This window comes from Hippocampus guttulatus, chromosome 20 (assembly GCF_054856545.1).
Source record: "Hippocampus guttulatus isolate MCC_2025c chromosome 20, RoL_Hgut_1.0, whole genome shotgun sequence".
Lineage (NCBI taxonomy): Eukaryota > Metazoa > Chordata > Actinopteri > Syngnathiformes > Syngnathidae > Hippocampus > Hippocampus guttulatus.
Window position 1 is genome coordinate 1,828,933 of NC_141280.1, and position 20,098 is coordinate 1,849,030.

General features: G+C 45.2%; 3 protein-coding genes across 6 annotated transcripts in view; 1 reads left to right on the forward strand and 2 right to left on the reverse strand.

Annotated features, from left to right (window-relative positions):
• Window positions 1-259: 259 nt before the first annotated feature.
• Window positions 260-3,573, forward strand: fbxo16 (F-box protein 16). The gene is made up of 9 exons (XM_086099753.1): window positions 260-590; window positions 931-1,038; window positions 1,403-1,438; window positions 1,530-1,736; window positions 1,825-1,995; window positions 2,183-2,454; window positions 2,520-2,631; window positions 2,759-2,999; window positions 3,191-3,573. The coding sequence occupies exons 1-9, from the start codon at window positions 558-560 to the stop codon at window positions 3,253-3,255; spliced, it is 1,245 nt and encodes a 414-aa protein (XP_085955879.1). The 5' UTR covers window positions 260-557; the 3' UTR covers window positions 3,256-3,573.
• fam49a (family with sequence similarity 49 member A) lies at window positions 3,568-18,121 on the reverse strand. 4 transcript variants are annotated; one of them, XM_086099756.1, is made up of 12 exons: window positions 17,982-18,121; window positions 11,283-11,336; window positions 8,796-8,875; window positions 7,470-7,591; window positions 7,263-7,368; window positions 7,053-7,189; window positions 6,896-6,973; window positions 6,532-6,648; window positions 6,288-6,367; window positions 5,894-6,020; window positions 5,750-5,820; window positions 3,568-5,498 (listed from the first exon to the last, which is right to left on the reverse strand). In XM_086099756.1, the coding sequence occupies exons 3-12, from the start codon at window positions 8,866-8,868 to the stop codon at window positions 5,435-5,437; spliced, it is 975 nt and encodes a 324-aa protein (XP_085955882.1). In that variant the 5' UTR covers window positions 8,869-8,875; window positions 11,283-11,336; window positions 17,982-18,121; the 3' UTR covers window positions 3,568-5,434. The 4 variants fall into 4 exon arrangements, with proteins under 4 accessions (XP_085955882.1, XP_085955885.1, XP_085955886.1 ...); XM_086099759.1 differs by lacking the exon at window positions 8,796-8,875 and adding an exon at window positions 9,116-9,195; XM_086099760.1 differs by lacking the exons at window positions 8,796-8,875; window positions 17,982-18,121 and adding exons at window positions 9,116-9,195; window positions 15,101-15,183.
• The window catches only part of LOC147187460 (uncharacterized), a 28,211-nt gene continuing 19,301 nt past the window's right edge, over window positions 11,189-20,098 (reverse strand). The window contains 2 exon segments of the mRNA XM_086101051.1: window positions 11,189-11,193; window positions 11,283-11,336. Of these exon segments, the coding sequence (XP_085957177.1) occupies window positions 11,189-11,193; window positions 11,283-11,336 (59 nt within the window).

Below are 20,098 nucleotides of genomic sequence, written 5' to 3' on the forward strand. Positions count from 1 at the left end.
CTGAAAATGACCCGGAAGTACATAAAGCGCATTAAAAAAAAGTCCCCTTGCAACAAAGAAACCAAACCAAACACCCCCCGCCCCCCCACAATTTTGCAATTTCAAACTTTTGGCCTGGCCCTCCACAATATTTCTGCTTCTCATTTGGCCCCCAGGGAAAATAATTGCCTGGGTTAGGGTTAAGGTTTCGGTTTGGGGTTAGGGCTAGGATTAGGGTTGGGGTTTACGGTTAGGTTAGGCGCTAGGGTCAGGGGTTTAATGCCACTTTCAACTCAGAATTCTGAGAATAAATTGAGAATCTTGCCAACCGTGTGCAGCTGCAGCATCAGAGCTTCTTGGACAACATTTGAGCCACTGACGCCCTTATGGTGCACACACCCCAGCACCCCCTGGGTGCGTGCGTGACATGTTCTGGCAGCCAGCCTGTGTACGGAAAGCACAGTCACGGTTACTATGGGAACGTGTAAACCATGCACAGGAGAATTGGGAAGTCGGGTTATTGTTAGATGGATGCTCAAGCCATGGAGCGAAGTTAAGAGACGTAACAATGTGTTTAGATGTTGGATTTATTCACCCTGCCTGAAATGTTGGTGAGTTTAATCACAGAGCGTGTACGCGTAGGTAGTTATGTGTATGTGAGAGAGTCCATCGCAACAAAATCCACTCAACACATCGGTGTGTGTGTGTGCGTGTGCGCAAAAGGTTTGCAACATCAAGAAGGAATTGGAATTTTCCATTTGAAACTATGGGAATGTGTCCTACAGGTGACAATGGCTTCAAAACCAAACAAATAAGCCCTGAGAGAATGCATGCTTCGTCTCACAATGGGAGACGTACGGCTGAGCAGACTCTCACACGTGTGGGAAAAGACCAACTCAAATGCCCTGAACATGTGTTTGTTTGAACACATTATCACTGCCGTGTCTCCAGATGAGCAAGAAGATGCTGCATACGGCAAGGCCCTCTGCAAGTCCTGCTAGAATGCAGACCAAGATGAGCGCCTGGACACCTCTGAACCACTCTCTGTCCAACAGCAAGGTCAGAAAACGAAGAAAGAATCGTTACTAGAAGATGGCATTTTGGGTGGATGAAGCGCAGGAAAAAAAATGGCAAATAAGTTTTGCATACCTCATGTCACAAACACAAGGTCACGCTGCAGCAATGAACACACACCATTTTTGCCCTGGAACATAATAGCACAGAGTGTAAACACAAGGGGAAAAAAGTGATGAGAAATTGATCCAATCATCAATTTCTCTGCATTGGCACCACGTGACTGCATTAAAGTGCCTAATGACTGCTTTGACTGTCAAGTACAGAAATGCATGACCATGAACCCACAAACAGCAACCGAAACAAAAAGACATTAAAATGAACATCCGTGTGACTTTCTCTCTTTAAGGTTTTTGAGGAGAGGCGAAGCCTTCTAGCAAAGTGGGTACGTGAATTCAAAAGCGTCAAGCTTGTGCATTTGTGCTCAAGACTCAGGTGGGGCGTCTGGATTTGATGACCTTTCACGTGCTCGTCAGTTTGCCAGGTGGTCTGACAGGCAGAGGAGGTTGGTGCTGCGCGACTTCGTCGAGGGCTGCTCCAAGGAGCAGCTCCGCTTTGTCGAGAGCTGCGTGAGTCGAGAGCTCCCCCTGCTGGCCGCTGACTTCACGTGCCTGCTGCCGAGAGCCATCTGCCTCTACGTCTTCTCCTTCTTGGACCCACGCAGCCTCTGTCGCTGTGCGCGGGTAGGGAGGAAGCAACACACAAAAAAAGGGAAGTGATAAACATGCCCCAATGCAATGCTTGACGTAGGGCTTGTTCCCCTGAGGACAGGTGAGCTGGCACTGGAATAGCATCGTGGAACTGGACCAGCTGTGGATGCCCAAGTGTTTGAGACTCGGCTGGCTCATCAGCTTCTCCCCTACGGTGTTTGAGCAGGGTGTGTGGAAGAGGCACTACATCAACAGTGTGCAAGAGATTCTGCTTGCTGCGCCGACCAAAAAGGTCTCCAAGAAATCAGGATTATTTTCTTAGGAAACAATTGTGTATTTGCTTCACCAAATAATAACAAATCAATTATTGATGGATGATAACCTAGAATACTTGATTTTATTATTCAAATGCCCGGCTCACATGTCCATCAATGGTCGCCCTTGAGCACAAACATTGTGGTCGAACACATATCACCCAGCTGCAGGCCGCCTGGGCAGAGCAGCAGACAGCGGTTGAAGATGCAGCTGGAGTCAGCGGGAGGCCTGACGACGTGTCACAAGGGGTTTCCCTGAGTGAGGGGCTTCAGGGATCCACCAACCAGGACGTCGGAATTACGTCCGGGAGCAGATTAAAAAAGGACAAGCATGCAACTGTGCTTCCACCTTGGAGAGACTCGGACAGATGTCCCAAAGACATCGTCCGTTTCAACTACCTGGACAACTCGGACCCTGTCGGACAAACTAGCGCAGCGTAAGGCAGCAAGCAGCTTTCTGGGACCTGGATGTATATCGATCAAGACTCTTGTGTGTCTCCAGGAAGACAAAAAGCAGAGCAACCACATGTGACCTTAAAACGGAGGAGCCAGACGACAGGAGACAGAAAATGCTGTCGGAGGCCTCTTATAAACTGCGGAAAGTCAAATCACTGGTAAAGCACGCTTCATTTATCACTGCGACAATAACCGCCCCCATGTGACCGTGACCCCAACATGGCGAAGATAAGAAGCGGCCAAAAACATGCTTCTTCAAGATATCGTCTCCTTTGTTTCCCATAGATGTTCCTCACTTCAAGCAGCAGACCCCAGCCTCCTTTTCCTCCTTCTCCTCAGACCGAGTCTCGGCCCCAGTGGGCATCTTACACTCACAACTACCCCGTCACCAAGGAGGCAGGAGAGATCCTGCTGCGCCAGGCCCGGTGCAACGCCGGAAAGCGTCCGGGTCCAGTGAGGACGACGGTACCCAGGCTGAGCGTGGGAGCGCTCAGGGCTTCCCAGCGCTCCAACAGGAGTCTTCCCAGTAAGTCGTCGTCGTGTCAACGCAGAGCAAGGAATAAATGGCCCAAATAAATGAAGAGGCAGCAACATGTTCAAAAGTAGTGCGCTTTTGTGTTAGTTTCTATTATATCCCGAGTTTGACCTTCATTTGTGTTACTTCCAATATATAAGATTGAGAAAACTCACTCTGTCCAACATGACTTCCTCTTGCAGGTGAACCGCTGTTTGAGTTTCAGCCCTGGACTCTCCCTCTGTCACTCACGCACTACGTGGACTGACACGCATGGCCACCTGCAGGGAGACTAAGGAAAGCACAGCTAAATGTAGAGGCATAGGATTGCTGCGAGAGCTCATTTTGGAAGATCGAACGGCCGAGCTGATTTGGATCCTTGCACAGATGGGCAACCCGGCCACAGTTTGGCTTTGGCCACAGCTGCTTCCTCCTCAACCGGCAGGTCAACCAGCACTTGAGCAGAAGCAACTGAGCCAAACTGTGGCCTTTCAGGATCTGGATGTTGCCACCTCTGGATAGGTGTGCCAAAAGATGAAGACGCAAACAATGTTCATATCTTTTAATAAAGCGAGGGGAGTATGAAAGGTACCACCTTTATTATCCAATTCACACAACCCATTCAGCAAAACAATACAAAGCCGAGGCAATTGACTTCATAAACTAATCCACAAACGCTTTAACCACCCCCCCCCCAAAAGGAAAAAAAACCCCAACAAACATGTTTTGACCCAGTCCTGCATTCAACACAACAGCACATCAAGGGCCCACAGGAGATGTTTTGGTATGTCTTGTGATCGTAACGGCAAAAGCTACATCTTGTCATGACGCAGATGAACACAATACATCAAATCCAAAAAGCATGGCTCATGTGTCCGCATACAAATGATATCGCACAAGACAGCGTCCAAAATGAACGAGACATCCGAATGTTCAGTGACTTAGAATTGAATCATAAACAGGTACAGTGTAGCTTCAGTCAAACGTAATTCCTATTTTTGGGTGTTTCATGATGCTTGCTCTTTAAGGCTTAAGGTGGAAGTCAAAAAAAGAAATCTTTGCAATAATATGTTTGACATGCCGCCACCAGTTCAAACATGGTATCATGATTTGTAAAGCGTTTGGAGAAACTAAGCAGAAAAATGCAGCCGTTTCTATCCACGTTTAGGGCTGCTATTTGTGTCCCTACTGCCCCCTGCTGTCGACTGAAATTGAAGTCACAGTGCCCACGGGCTCAGATTGCGAACGTCGTGGCTCACCCGTTTTCTGGTTTCGGCCGCGTGACGCTCACACAGAACATATTACAAACACCGCGATTCAATCGACTTCGGCTTTTGAAATGGCAATCAAGTCAGATCGTTACAAAAATCACCGAATTTAAATGAAGTCCAACAGTCACCAATGATGTGATTGTCCAGTCTCGTTTGAGGAGCTCCCTGATGCAATGTTAGCGGAACCAGCTGGATGGGCGATAAAAGAAGGGTTGATAACCGAGCTGATTCCGAGTCACTCCATCAGTAAATGCCAAGAACACGTTGGTGTCATGACCCCATGATCAATGACAGTTGCCATCAACATGACGTTGGACGCAGCAGATCCGTTTTAAGACAGTTACAGTAGCTCGAAATGTTTGTTTTAAGGCAATAAAAAGACAGTTGGGGGACGGGAGCGGAATAAAAATTAAAAACATAAAAAAAAAAAAATCTTGGTAATAATTTACAAATACATTAATTCCTTCCCCTCACACACAGACAAGGCATAAAAAAATCTTTCAAAAGTGATCAATATATTAACCAGAGTGAAATAAGAACACAAATCGGAGGGGGGGGGGGTGTTTCGGTAAAAAAATACATCGAGCATAATTTAAACACATTTTTGGCCTGACTTTCTTTTTTACGCAAAACAAAAGAAGTAAATCGGGTAAAGCGCCACGCATTATTGATTGTGTGGAGTACATGCTATCTTATCCTCTCAAACACATGCATTGTGCAGTTCGAGATTCACATCAACATGTACTCCAGGATGGGGCAAAGAAAAAAAAAAAAACGTGAACGTGAGAATCCTTGTGCCGATCCATACAAGCCGCTGGTCCCTCACCTCCCTCCGCAGCTCGCCAAGTCTTTGATTGATCTCATTCCGTCCACAAATTGATTGGATGGCAAGTCAAATATTTGACCGTTTTGTGTGCGTATAAGGAAGCGCGTGAAAAAAGTGGGGGATTTTAAGACGAAACCCCGATTATGTGAGGCTGACAGGAGTGAGAAAAGCTTTCTCAGCTGTTAATGATCGAAGCGGGAAATGTTCCTGTCGTCGAGTGCACCTTTAACCCGGAGAGAAGGACTATATGCAAAGTGTTAACAGGTCTTTTAAATAATGTAAACATGTACATCTTATTTGAAGTCAGAGCATCCATCCTCTTCATTTTGATAAGATTAAACATTTTCAAATTACTGGAGCATCGACCGGATGTTTTTGGGAGTGGACTCGGCGTTCAGGTGTTTTGTGGTGAATCTGGAGAGGAAAAAAAAAAAAAAAAAAAAAAAGAGAAACACACGTGCGTTATTTAATCCTCAGGATGGTCGCGGGCGTGCCGGAGCCTATCCCAGCTGTCTTCGAGCTAACTAAACTAATTGTTTTGTGGGTTTAATTGTTATTCTTTAGCATTTTAACGTGCATGAATGAGTATTCAATTCAACTACTTTTCTACCTCCACCGCTGAATTGAACATGCCAAAGTGTGTGTGCAAAAAGGCAGCGACCTACTTGAGGGCATTGAGCAGGCCTTCGACGTTGTCTGCAGGCTGGTCCTTCAGCACTTTTATGCAGCCTTTCATCTGGTGAGACAATCATCACGTGAGGGCCGAGTCGCAGCGCGGCGACGCGTGTGGTTCCGCGGGTTGGACTTACGTCTATCTTGGAGGACTTGTTGAAGGCACCGTTGGGGTGGACATGGTCATAGAGAATGATCACGCCGACCATGACCCTCATGCAGAATAGGAGAGTGTCCTCGCTGCTGAAACGACTTGAATATTCCCTGTACACAGAAGGTGACGTGTACGTTTCCGTTAAAATGTTTTTCAAGCGTGTGGGATGGAGCCAATGGCCTCTAAAATACACACGCTCTCTCCTTTATTTCTCACCCGTTTCGTCTCTCTGTATAATTTATAGTGCTATAGAAATATGCTACTTTGTTCCCGTTTTCTGTATTTCCTTAAAATATATCAACCGTGATTTCATTTTTTTCAAAATGTTTTTGCTTTGGGCCAAATGACTCAAATTGGCCATCCATATATGAACTCACGGTGTCTCCAACATGACTTTACAGACGCTGGCCATGGTGCTCAGACAGTCCGTCGTGTTCTCCAGCGGAAGAGTTTTGTTCTGCAAATCAAAACCGATCATAGAAAATATGATCACTTGACGTCTACTGCCAAAACAACCAAAAAGTGTGGTGCCAGTGATGAACAATGCAAACTTTGAATGCATCAGTTAATATTTTCGACATCGCTTGCAACGCAGGAACGACTAAAATGAAGCTCTCTTACCTCGGCTACAAAGTTTGTGGTTGCGTTGCTGAGCGTTTTTAGCATCGGCGTGGCCTCGGCGTAAAACAGAGACATCCTATTGGCCATCTCGTTGTTCACTTCGTTTTCAATATCCAGCTGCACAATCACAATGAAAGAAAAATGCTTCAAAAACAAAACGCAAACTCATCTTTGCTTTTTGGATTGGGAGACTATCGAGAAACCACCGAGCGAGGTCGGCAGAGGCCAGATTATCGGACGTCGCGATGGCATGGGAACTGCTGGGAAAATGGTCACGTTCAACATGTCGCGGGTCAGTCTTAGAAGTATGACTCATGATTGGCGGTGGAGCTCACGCTATTCATCATGTGTGGGAACAGCTTACATTCATGTTGTTGATACGGTTTCGACTGATGGTTCTTCTGTAGTAGCTGAAGTCATTCTGGATGGCGGGAATCCTCATCTGAGGTCAAAACAAGCAATGAGTCAAGCTGCCGAGGACAAAATCGTGCATCACGATGTGAGAGCGCATCGTTTGGCACCTTGAGCTCATCGAAGCGCAGAGTGAAGTGGAGGATTTCTGCAAACTGTTTGGCCAGCGCCTGTTCCTTTTCGAGGTGCTGGGTGGGTGTGCAGGGTGGACATGTCAGGGACTCCAACAAACTCCCTAGAGCCTCCTCTGCACTCAAACATAAAATCCCGACTGTTGGTCTCTGCCGAAACCCGAAAACGGTCCCGGCGGTGCCACACACCTAGTCGCAGAGAGAAACTGTAGAACTTCTTGAGTTTGATGACAAGAGGGCACACCGAGTTCCAGGCTCGTTCCTGAAGCATGAAGTCACTTGGGTTTTGGATTGCCTAAAGACCCATATGAGCATGGGGGGGGCTTCATTGCCGCTCAAGGTTTGACTATACACTGTAATGTTCATAATCATGAAGATGGTCGCTGGTCTCCTCACATCTCTGATCTCCTGTCCGGCTCCTTTGTACGCCTGCAGACCTGACAGGATGCTTTCGGAGTCCTGAAGGACGGCGTTCACCTGGTTCCAGACTTCACACTCTCCTTCTGTGGGCTGCGCATCTAAAGTGGAGACATACACAAAGCAAACAAGCAGATATATATGAACCGACGCTGACAGTCGATTAGCATTGCAGTTCAGTGGGAATCTGTACAAATGTATACTCAAGTTGAGCACCGAGTATTGAGACAGGTTTAAAAGACAATGATATGATCACGAAAGGGTGAAAGGGGAAAGTATGCTGAATGTTTTCACCACTGAAATAATTTGGCGAACTGTCCAATGACGTGTGAAAACATACTGCAGAACGGGGGGGAAAAAAAAAAGAAATCTACAGTGCTACTTCACTGCAGGAACCATTTTTAGCTCTTGGCACGTGACCTGGCGCCACAAACGCAAACCAAGCCAAGAGCTGAAGAAATGGCACGCTCATCAGGTTGGAGAAACATGGCTCGCTCACACCTCTGGGAATCTACCACCAAAGTGTGAGCGAGCATGGGGTCAAGTCGAACAGTAATACCTGATGTCTGATTTAAATCTCGCTCCTGTAAATATAGCGCATCGCTGACATTCCGACTGTCCTGTCTGGTGTCTGTTTTATATTTCAAAACCCTTCCCGTTATCCCCATCATTTCCTCTTTACCGGGTAAACAACAACCGAGGTTGGATGAAATGCCGCCAGTGGAGACATAATTCTGGGGCAAGAAAAATCTGGTTTCCAATCAAAGTCAAATGACGTTACTTACGGGCAGTTTAAAAGGCTGTCAATCAATTTAAAGCATTCATTGTATCCCCCCGCACCTACAGTTGACATAAGTGTATGGAGTGAGTACTTTGTTATTTGCTGTTCACAGGCTCTCATTGAGTGTAATAAAGTTTGTTCATGGCAACAACCAATATAGGAATACCTTTAAAAAAAAAAACAAAAAAACAATTGCAATAATAATAACAGATCGCCGGATTGCACCAATGCTTGTTTCCCAAACTAGTAGAGCACACATGCACAAGAGAGCTAAAGCAGACTGCTGAGGTCAAGGGTCAACTCAATTTTCAGTCAATTTAGGATGGAGGGAAAATAATTTGGAAAGCATACCAAAATCAATTATGACAACAAAGGCTGGATTTTAATCTGCGTCGGACAAAAAAAAGACTCGTTGGCCAATCCAAAAGGGGAATAAATTGACCCTTGAGCTCTTGCGAGTAGAGAGAGAGGGGGATCATTTGGAAAAATGACTTTGGCCTCACAGAAAGACAGGCTATGCTCACTTTCAAAGTCAAGGAAAAAGTTTGGCCCCTGTTCAAGCTCGGTGCAAGTGAGCACTTTTAACAGATTCCCCATTTGGCTTCTGCGAGAGAGAGAGAAAGTACGAGAGAGAGAACAGACACACAGGGAGAGGAGGAAAAAGGAAGAAAAGCGGAAGTGATGTTAAAACGTTTTTTTAAACAGAAACAGAAACGGCGGATTGGAGTTGAGAGTCGACTTTCGCGTCTGTGCGAGGACAAAGCACGAAGGAAATCTGCAAACAGAAAGGAAACAATCTTCTCCTCTTTCCACCCGTTTTTCACCACTCCTCTGCCAGACTTACTTTCAAAGTCCAGGAAAAAGTGGGGATAGTTCTCTATTTCCCTTGTAAGGACTTTTAGCAGGTTACCCATCCCAGCAAACCTGATGGGCAAAATAGTCGTAAAACACACAAAAGAAATGAATGCAGGCAGTACATGAAAACTTTTCATGGTGCTGGTCACTGGAGGATTTACCACGATGAGCAATCGGATTTTGTGCGTACAATGTGACCACAAAAAAAACCCCAAAAAAGGAGGCTGGTATAGATTAATACAAAGCTGAAGGATTTCACCATTTATCCTTAAAAAGCCTTTTTTTTTTATACCTACTGACTTTTTTTTATTGCTGAAAATAGGTTTCACACCCAAACTATTTTGACAGTCTACCGTGTGGCACTTCTCGACTAAATTGCACGGATCCCTTCTGGATTAGGGTCTTTTTAAACAAAGCCGCGCGGCGGAGACCTAAATGGCACTTTCTCTATAAATATTTTATTGGAAGCAAAAGTCCGCGAAGGAGGGAGCAATTTCATTGGACTGTCACCGGCACTAGCTCAGGCCATGGAAAAGAGGACGCGTCACGTCGGACGTCACGTGGCTAAAAATGGGAACGACGTCATTGAGTTTGAACAGCAATCCGTGGCGAGCGGCTTGAGTCGTCATCAAAATGTCAACTGAGAAACGAGAAGGGAATAAAGCGGGGTAGGTCGATCAAACGGCACACGGAGCAGCTTTCGAGAGAGAGTGAGTCTTTCTTCGCCTCCACAAAGATGCAACTTGCCAGAATCAAATGACAGTGTGAAGTCACAACAAAAGTCACAGTGTGCTTCCAGTGTGCACATGATGATCACACTGCATTTCTCTGTGCCCCACCCCGCCCCCCCAGCAAGCCACGACTTAAGTCAGTCCTGCTATTCATTCCTCATGCTGAGCTCTCCATACATTCCCACAGACAAATCATCATCATCGTGAAACAAGACTGCATTCTGCAGACTGCTACAGATATAGCTTTGATTCCCGGCGAGTCTTGGATTGGATTACGATGCAAGTTCAAGACATGCATTAAAAAAAAAAACAGCTGATTAAATGCATGATTACACCGGAGGGGGGCAGTGCTGATTCGATTTGGAGGTTCTTGGGGGGGGGGTGGGGTGGGGTTGAAATGGCGTGGATGTGGTCTACCACCTGCGGCTTCAAACATGCTCCTCCCACTGCTTCACTTCACTTCGTTTTGAGTTCGGCAGGATTTTAACTACCCTCAGGTACCAACTGGTCTTGTAGCTGAGCCGGTAGTCAAACAAACCATATAATTAGTTTCATTATTTTAACACCATATCTGAACCCCCCCACACACACACATTAAAACCAAATTCACTTTCAGAAAGATCTCAAAAGGAGTGCAAGTCTTTCCAGTCTGTTGGAATGCAATTATGTCACTTCCTAAACATCAGAATTAAAGTGAACCCCTTGGGGAACAAAAAGAATGTCACTGGATGTTTGTGCATTAATGGAAGAGGGGGGGGGGGCGTTCCAGTGCTTTCAGTTGAGGCAGTCTTGATGTGGTTGCAACATGTCACGATTAAAAGGAAAGTGAAACGTTAGGTTCAAGTTCGACACCTGATGAAAACTGCAGTTCCGTTACGAATCATTTTCAACTCATGCTCATGACACCTCAGGGCAACAAAACAAACAAACAAAAAAACTTCAAACCAATCGCAATGAGGATTTAATGTTGAAAATGGCTCAAGGAAAGTTACTGATGAGAATGAAAACGAAAGCGATAGACACCCCCCCCATCTGTCTGTCTCGCTGTCTGTTTGTCCCTGTGTCTCTCTCTGTCATTCTCTCTCTCCATCAACCTAAAGGGGATAGATAATTTGAACATTCTATTTTCCTTTTGGGGAAAAAAATATGGAGGGGCAGGTTTTAATTGTGAAACGAAATACACAGGAATAAAGGAGTGCCAGGTCATCCTTGCTTTTTGTGCCATCTTGCTTAATCAAATGATGTGATTAAAGGCCAGTGTGATTTACTGTCCGGTTGATTACAGCCCTTACACATTTCCTGTGAGTTGATCATCAACAAATGGCTTTGATTCACACTGCAAAACAGGCGGAAGGGGCCACACATTTCTTGACTTGAAGTTAACTGTACTGTCATTGGGCTGCATTACTCGTCGGTGTGTTTTACCTTCTCTGGTGCAGGACCTCAGGTTGCTGTCAATATCATCCGTCTTGTCCTTCTCTGAAACAAGAGAGAAAAACAATTGGCTTGAAACAACGTGGTCTGAGGGCAAACGACACTGGAAAGCAAAACAAATCACACAGGGCGTTTAACAAGTATGTGCATCTGCCGCCCGCTATCAACTTTCCGCATGAACACACTTCCCCCTCTATATACTTTTTTCCTCCTGACTCATGCACGCATTCAGACAGAGCGCATATGCACACTTCACTGAATTATTCAAAACTGAAATTGACTCCACTGTATCCAAAATAGAGCTGATTAAGCCTCAGTCTGCTTCTTGTCCACTGAAGTATCAAATATCAATGGCCGGGCTACTAATGGTCACTGGGATGCAATGCAACTCCTCAGGGGTGGGAAGAGAAACCAGACGAATTATGAGCTAATGTGTGCAAGATAAATCGGTGGTGCTCACAGTGGATGCTCTCTTTTAGACTTGACACCGAACCGATCGAGTGGATCATGCTGAGTATCGCCGATCGACCCCAAAAGCCCTGATCGCATGAAGCAATCTCTCCTTAGAAGGCGACGATAGTGTGTTGCTGCTTTCTATCGTCTCACACATGTCACCCGCACGCCACGCTAGGCACGCACACATTCAAGCATAACTTCTTACAATTGCAGCATTGCCAAAATGCCAAGTGGAGAGCCTGGCTCGGGCACTGAAGCGAACAGTGCTCCATCGTCAAACATTTGCCTCCTTAACCCACCACGTCCCATTTTCCACTTTGGCTGCAGTTCATCCCGTCCGCCGACAGGCTCTTCTCCTTCCTATTTCGACCCTGCTGACTTCCTTTTCCTCTTTCATGTTCACTTCTCCGCCACTTCATTCAAATGGACTGCCAGCAGACAGACAAGATGAATATTTAAACTCACCGTCGACAAAATAACTGTCATTCTAGGGAGAAAGTAAGAACAGCCGCGAGCAGAGCTGACGGGCTTCACAGCAGGTGTTTTAAATCACAATATCGATATATTGGAGAGCGGAGAGCATTTATATTTTTATATGTATATTTTTTAAGCGGCTGCCTTGATCGTCCATACTTTGCTCCCGCTGCCACATTGCGTGACAGCTGTTCAGTTTGCAGATGTTCAGCGTTGAACATGGAAATCAATTATTTACATGATTGAGCATCAAATCCAGCAGAAGAACTTCAGGTCAGCTCCAGGTCACGCAAGGGGATCGTTTGTGCACAAATAACGCACTCAGTGCCAGTCCTACTATGTGGGACAACAACCCCCCCCCCCCCACCCCACCCCCTTCTTTCTGCAGCAAGACGTACAGTAGCAATACAGGAGATGCGAGTCGATACGAGAAGGGGACCCATGTGGCTCATTAGGAGTTGTAGTCTTCAAACGCAAGCGGTCACAAAAGGGTCGGTTGAGTTCAAGTTCAATAGGCTGGAAGGCTGTTGCAACTGTAACGAGTCATGTCTGCAATTCTGCATGACGACAGTTTACGATTGGCTGATAGATTGGTTACAGCTCAGGGGGGCTGAGAGAAAACTAGCGAGGGACTTCAGAAAGCATTCATGTTCAAACGTGTCATTATCGCTGCATGACAAGGTGATGACCCGCCAAAATTACCACAAAACTGATGCATGAAATGAACATATATCGCACAATATGGTGTAAAACTAGTGCCTGGGCGGCACCGTTATTTAGGGGCAGCCGTGGCCATTGTTTGCTACCACCGTGGGAACCCTGGCTCATAGAACAACACAAATTACAAGCTTTTTATTAAAACCCTCAAGCAGCATTTGGTCGAGCGCTGCTTAAGTTCATCTTATTTAAATAAACAAACACACAAACCAAAAACATTAGCAATTATTTTTTTCAATCTGAGTTTTTTTTTTTTAGTGGCAGCAGAAATGGGCCTTCAAATTGGGTTAGGGGAGCAGTGGCCTCTCATGGGTTCTCTTCACTGGAGCAAATGTGACAGTGTAGCGTGTTGGGGGTTGAGCACGTTTGCCAGGAGGTTGCTTACATTTTGCCCTAATATGGGCACGGGCTGGGTGGGTTGGTGGAGGCTGCGTTGTAGTGAAAGAGCAACAAGGGGGGAACCTGCCTTGCAACATCACAATGGCAGCTTTACTTCTCTGCGCCGTATCGCTCACACGTTGTCATTTCCTCCTATAATCCGTTTCAAATACCGGAACGGGATTCAACTGTTTTGCTCTAATAGCCACACACTTTAGGGAGGTCCCTTTACAGAGGGAGTTGGGGGCGGGGGGGTCTCTCAAATACACCCAGCAAAGCTTTTTCCTGAATACATGCACATCGTTTTGTCCGTATAAAGCACAGCCCAGCCATTGTATAACCACACACTTGAGTCAGTGACAACAGGATGCCTAATCTTCAACTGACTCATTACAAACTCACTACTTTCCTCCTCTCAGGAGGGCTTTCTAGCATGAACTGCATATTTAAGGTCACACAACAGTAGCTCGATTGGATTCAGATCCAGACTTTGACTCGGCCACTCCAAAAGCTTAAGGTGGGCTTGCTGCTGTGTTCAGAATTTTTCCTTAAGGATTTTCTGATAGACAGCAGAATTAATTGTCCCATCAATCACAGCAAGTTGTCCTGAGCTAGCAAAGCAGCCCCAGACCATCACACTGCCACCACTCAGTAACAAATAGTTTTTGTACACCCATGCCCTGGGTTCGTACACTGCATTCTACTTTCTACTACATTTTAAACACCTCGGTAAGGCTTTTGTGAACACCGGACTGTGTCACGAGGAGAAAGTGAGTGTGGAGACCCTGGCGAGATGCATTACAATGAACAATAGGGAGAGGGAAACATGCCGGGGCAAGAGGGAAAGTAAAGGAGGCCGTTTGGTATTTGAAGAGGAGGAGGCAGAGTGGCCGTCTGACCACGAGCAACCATCGCAGCGTAAAAATTCCTCCGACTCCTCTGCTCAATGCCACTTCTGTTCTTCCAAGCCGCGCACAGGACCACAGATTCAAAGGGAACCATGCCGACGTATGCTCGCGTGAATATGAGAACATGAAGCAAGTGTTAAAGAATCCTCTGATGGATGGATGGATGGATGGCATGCGACCACGTCTTGGTGATGGGCGCTAAGAAATAAAGCATTCCCACTGGAATTCCTATCACAGACCAAACAAACGTTATCACACAGCTACCATTATTATTGTTCACACACACGCACACGCACGCACGCACACACACACACGTACAAAGAACCTTTGGGAACTTTTCAATAAAAACAAGGCAGGCAATGCCAGGGCAGACTCAAGGGTGTTGCCTACCAAAACAAACTTGTTTATAGCTTCTGGTAAACGGTGGTCATGATGTAAGAGCCTCAGTGCTAATCACTTGAAAATGGACTGAGATGACATCGGGACTTAAGAGACCACAGAGTGCTTTGTCTGCCATGTAGCTGAAAAGGTTCAGGCTACTCAATATGCTCACGACCCGGTTGAGAAATTCTTACGCTACAGCAACATTAAACGAAATGCAGCCGACTAATTCTGGTTGAGAAAAACAAAAATGCCAAAATTCCTGCATCTTCAAGGCACCTGTTCCAAACGGATCACCACTGTAAATATTGACGCACTCCCAAAACGTGGCTTGCCAAACGGTCCTGCACCAAATATCACTTTCATATTCCAGTCACTGGAACAAAATAAAAAACAACCCCCTTAAAAAAAGCTACATAAATCCAGCACACTACATGCACTTCACCTGTACACGAGTGGGCAACGAGAGCATAAAGAAGGCTGAAAAACACTCACAGAGAGCTGTTGTCTCGCTTGACAAGAAGGTGCATAAAAGTGAAACATGAGCAGGAAGTATGCAGGGTCAGGAGGCAGCGTAGTTGCACACAGAGTGGGAAAGACAAGCTGACAGGCACTTTGGGGGGGGGGGGCGGGTACTTGCCGCAGCCGGTTTTGGTTGTCACGGTCACACTGAGACACATTTACGGTTTACTATACAGTACAGGTACACGAGTCATTTCCTCAGAGGGTAAAGGAAACAGGAGGTGACTGCTGATAAAATAAAAGTACGGGAATAAAAATAACTAAGAAACTGCGAAAGTGCTTCGTATCCTCGTTAGCATAGGCAATGAGATGCTAATCCAAACTAACTCTCAGCTAGGCATTGGTGAATTTCATCTATTAAGTAACATCAAGAAACTCTTGAAAAAAAATCACAACCAGCCCAGCTTCATATTGTAACTGCAAATTCGATAGACGAAATGTCTCGGCACGAATTTGATGGAACAGTTTTTAAATATTGAAGAAAAAAAGGCCTTCATGTTACAAAGCCTACTGTACAAAAGGTAAACCTCCCCCTTGTGCCTTCCTCAGGCAATCTTTGACGCAGCAACAAAACAGGGCAAAACTGTCACTTCTGTGAGTAGGTGTGAAGATGCTATATCCTGTTTTTTTTGTTTCGGTCAGTCTCACATTAGGCTGTGAGAAAACTGAACGAGAACTCACAATGAACCGAAAAGACAACCAACAACAAAAACGTCCGCCAGGCTAACAATTGTACGCACACTCTTTGTCCAAATTGCAACTGGTTTGTTACGATAAAAAGGCAACGACACCTGAGCTATTTCGTGACCTCACATCAAACCAAGACGATTATCTTCGCCTAGCTCTACCCCAAAACGTGTTTTTGCTTGCGAAACAAGTTGATCACCTTTCCATCCCAGTGACAAAATTGAACGTCATCGCTTTCGCGTTTGGTCTCAAAATGTGTGCATGTGGCAAAAAGTGGCTCCAACATATCCAAGAAAGACGGAGCTTCTGTCCAGTCACATTTGATCAGCGTTCCGTAAATGCTACAATTGGAGACAAAGTGAAATTGGTGAAAGAAAGCAATCTTGCGCGCACACACGCTTGCTTGCTGTGAACCGCAGCTGTTGCTGTCTGCTCTCCCACCAACCGAAGGCTGCCATTCTGGTAAATGGAGAACCATGAAAAGCATGATTTATAGAGCGCAGCATTTCAGTCGAGAATGTACACAAAAGAAGCCACATTTGATTTGTTGGCACATTTCAGTACTTTGCAATGGTCGAATCGTGACATAAAATAGACATCACAGGCAAAGCTTGAAATAACTTTTTTAAAAATTATTATTATTAAAATTCCACATTCATTATGTTATCGTTTGTTTAGGAAAGCGCACCAGCGGCTACGTCTATTCTTGGTCACTAATGTAGTCATGACAATACATTCTAGTGGGTAGGTTGGCTATATTAAATTAGCAAACAATGATACTGCGTGTCTGCGGTCATAGATGTGCTGTTGTGCTAGTTCTGCTTTGGAAGAAGACACGTTGCACTTTATCTTCGTTTTTACATGTGAAACGATTTCAAATTTAGGAACTTCACAGGTCCGTTTTGCAATATTTCTTCCTGGCTCGCTGGCATGGCGGCAACTTATTTCTAAACGGCATGATGCGCGAGTCTGCAGTTACATTGGCCTGCGTAGAAAAATCGCCGTGAAGATTTGGGGCAGAGATTGGATTGTTTGAGTTTATTTGACAGGCAGTCAATCGCGTGGCACATATAGACGAACGTGTTACACTCACATGCACGCCTGGACAATTTAGCCTCAATTTACCCCACAGGCGTGCTTTTGGACTGTGGAGAGAAGCCAGAGGACTCAGAGTACATGGGGAGAAGATTCAAATTGACACGTGTAATTCGGCGGCTCTTGCTGGCTCCATGAAGCAAACGGAATCCACGCTGTCTCGATGTATTGCTTCCGCTGAGTCATCATGGTAAAGAAATCTGTACTCACCATTGGCCCTGCAGCATGGGAGGCGAGATGAGGGCTGTTGCACTTGCACCAGGCAAACCGGTTGATTTCAGCAATACCACAAATAGGGCGGGTCGAGTTTACAAGCATTATTATTATTATTATTGGGGTATTTTGACGCTATTGTGAAAATGCACAACGCCTCTTTTAATAAGAGCAGAGATGGATTGAAAATGATGAATCGTGAATGTAGTACAAGCGCGCTTCTTTGACTAATATCCCAAGGGTCAGATTTGAGAACAGCCTACGCCAAGAGAGACAGCTGTTGCAGTCATACATCGCCACCGACAAGCACACTGGAGGCTTTTCACTGGCTTTGGACGACTTTGAGCCCCTTTCACCGCAGAGCAACAAGTCATCTGCGCGTTCCAGACAATCATGGTATCCTCTTGGGACGTCCTCAACATAGCTGGCAGGAGCAGTGGTTCCAGATCAAATGTTGACAACTTGCTAGTAGCAATTCGAAGCATTAAGAATTGAACAAAATAGGGGAGTAAAAATAAATAAATAAAATAATTAAATGTATGAGCTAAATCTCAGGATACCTCTTCAAACCAAGCTTGTTGAAAATTACACCGGTGATAAAACACAAGTGGCCAAAGGGCACAAGAAGCACTGGGCAAAATGTTTTATGATCCGTGCAGCCGATTCAACAGAGCGATTGGATGTTTGCAGAGCTTGAGGAGGCTAATGGCAGCTAGCGGGTTAGCCTCGCCGGCATCGTTTCCCATGTGAGCTCATTTGACAGCGAGGGGATACACACCATTTGGCAAAGTAACCAGCGCGTTAAAGCACAGCAATCTAAGCGGGGAAAAAGTGACATAAAAGTTGGGAGCAAACTCACCCTATTGTGTCTTTGCGGAGTTGTTGAAGCAGGTAATAAATGAAAAAGTACGTGAGTAGCCCTTTTCGGCGACCTTGGTAACTCGGTCCGTCCAGCTTTCAGTCACAGCGCAGACCACGCCCTCTGGTCTCAGAAAAACACAGAAAAAAACGGTCCAACAGATAAATCCCACCCATTCAAGTTGTGATTGGTCCATATTAGGGACAGTGCAAAATTAGCCAATTAAATTTCACTCACTCGCCTCAGTACAATTGTTGGTGTTTTTACACACACACACACACATATATATATAATTTTTTTTTACAACTTTTATGTCACTTTTTCCCCGCTTAGATTGCTGTGCTTTAACGCGCTGGTTACACTGTGTGTGTGTGTGTGTATATATACACACACACACAGTGTAACCAGCGCTATACAGTATATATACACACACACACACACACACACACACACACACACACATATATATATATATATATATATATAAAAAAAACACAGAATTCCAGTTGGTATGCAGATGGACAATCCCCCCCACATGCACGCACACATGTTACAGTTGTGAACATGTGTGGACATTGCGCGCATACTTTGCCCTGAGAGATGCAATGCATAAAGACTCCTATTGTCAGCAACATGCCGGGCAAAAAATACTTTTTAATGGCTTGTTTACAAATAGTCTGTGGCGTGCCTGCCCACTCATCATGTGTGAAAGCAAAACAGCAACATAAATCTTTTCTGAAAGCCTGTCTGAGAGCATGCCGTTCTGTACTTCCCTTTTTACAAAACAGCGGGGCTGATTAACCCCCCCCACACACACACACTGACGATCGGGGTAATTGCCTTTGCTGACATGTTCACGCGTCACATTCACGCAGTATATGTATGATATGTGTATGTATGTATGCATGTATGTAATTTTATGCATGCCGTTTCACTGATATTTTGTTTCATTATGATGATAACAGACATTTCTAAGTCCAAGTAATATGGGGGCTGAAAAAAAAGTACCGGTATTATATTTAATCCAATATTGACATCTAGTGGCGTAATTTTGTATTGTTGCCAAAAGTGGTGCAAAAGCCCCCCCCCATTAATATATTATATATATAGTTTATATCATATTAAAATTGTTAAAAGAATGGGGAAAAACACATTACAGAGAGAGAGTGTGCATGCATGTATTAAATTGTGTGATTTTTTAAAAAAAACGGTATAAATTCATCCAAATGATCCTCATGGGTCTGCACTCATTGGAAAATATTAAAGTGGATTAAATGGAACTAAGCAATAGTGTTGAATTAATATATTTGAGCCTTTAGGTGGCAGTAGCGCATTTCAGTGTTTACTCACGACCTGGTTCGCTGTGTTTGCATGCGGAGGTCCCAATTAGTCTGCAATTAAAACACTTTTTATTCCGTTGGACCAGATGCATTTGAATTGATTTCATCTGTTGTCGTGCGTTCGGTTTGTTGGTTCACAGATCAACTCAGACCCCACTGCAGGCTGCTGAAATGTTGAAGAAAAGTGCTAATAATGTCACAACATATGCCCAATTATATGAAATTGGAGCTATTTGGGGCGTTGAAGTAAACAGCCAGTTGAAGTGTGACCGCAATTAAGCGCCAGCATTGTTTTTGTGCTGTCTCAGAGTGGTCACCTCTCACTTTTTTCCTTTCTCTTGCTCACACACACACACACACGCGCACACACACTGGCGCGCCCGCGTCTTGACAGTAAACAGCCTTTCTCAGATCTACCAGGCCCTGCAGACTTTGCAGCAGTTGTTGGATGTTGGTGGACAGTCTCATCTGATTATCTTGGTCATAACCCCTGCTCCATCCTTCCTCTCCACCCCTTTTGTCTGTCTCCTTTTCTGTCGCGTGTGTGCCTATGCAGACCGCTCAACCCTTTTCACTGAGCTGCCACTTCATGACCTTGGTTTTCCCTAAACATGGCTTGATGCCGAGACCAATATGAATTGTGTTGGATCGGATTGTCCAGAACCGTATGTGATGGTGTGACTGATCAGCTGCAGTATCTCTCTATGCCGCGTCTAATGTATGTTCAACACCTACTTGTATATGCACTTGCAATTTGCAGGATTGTATGCATTGCAT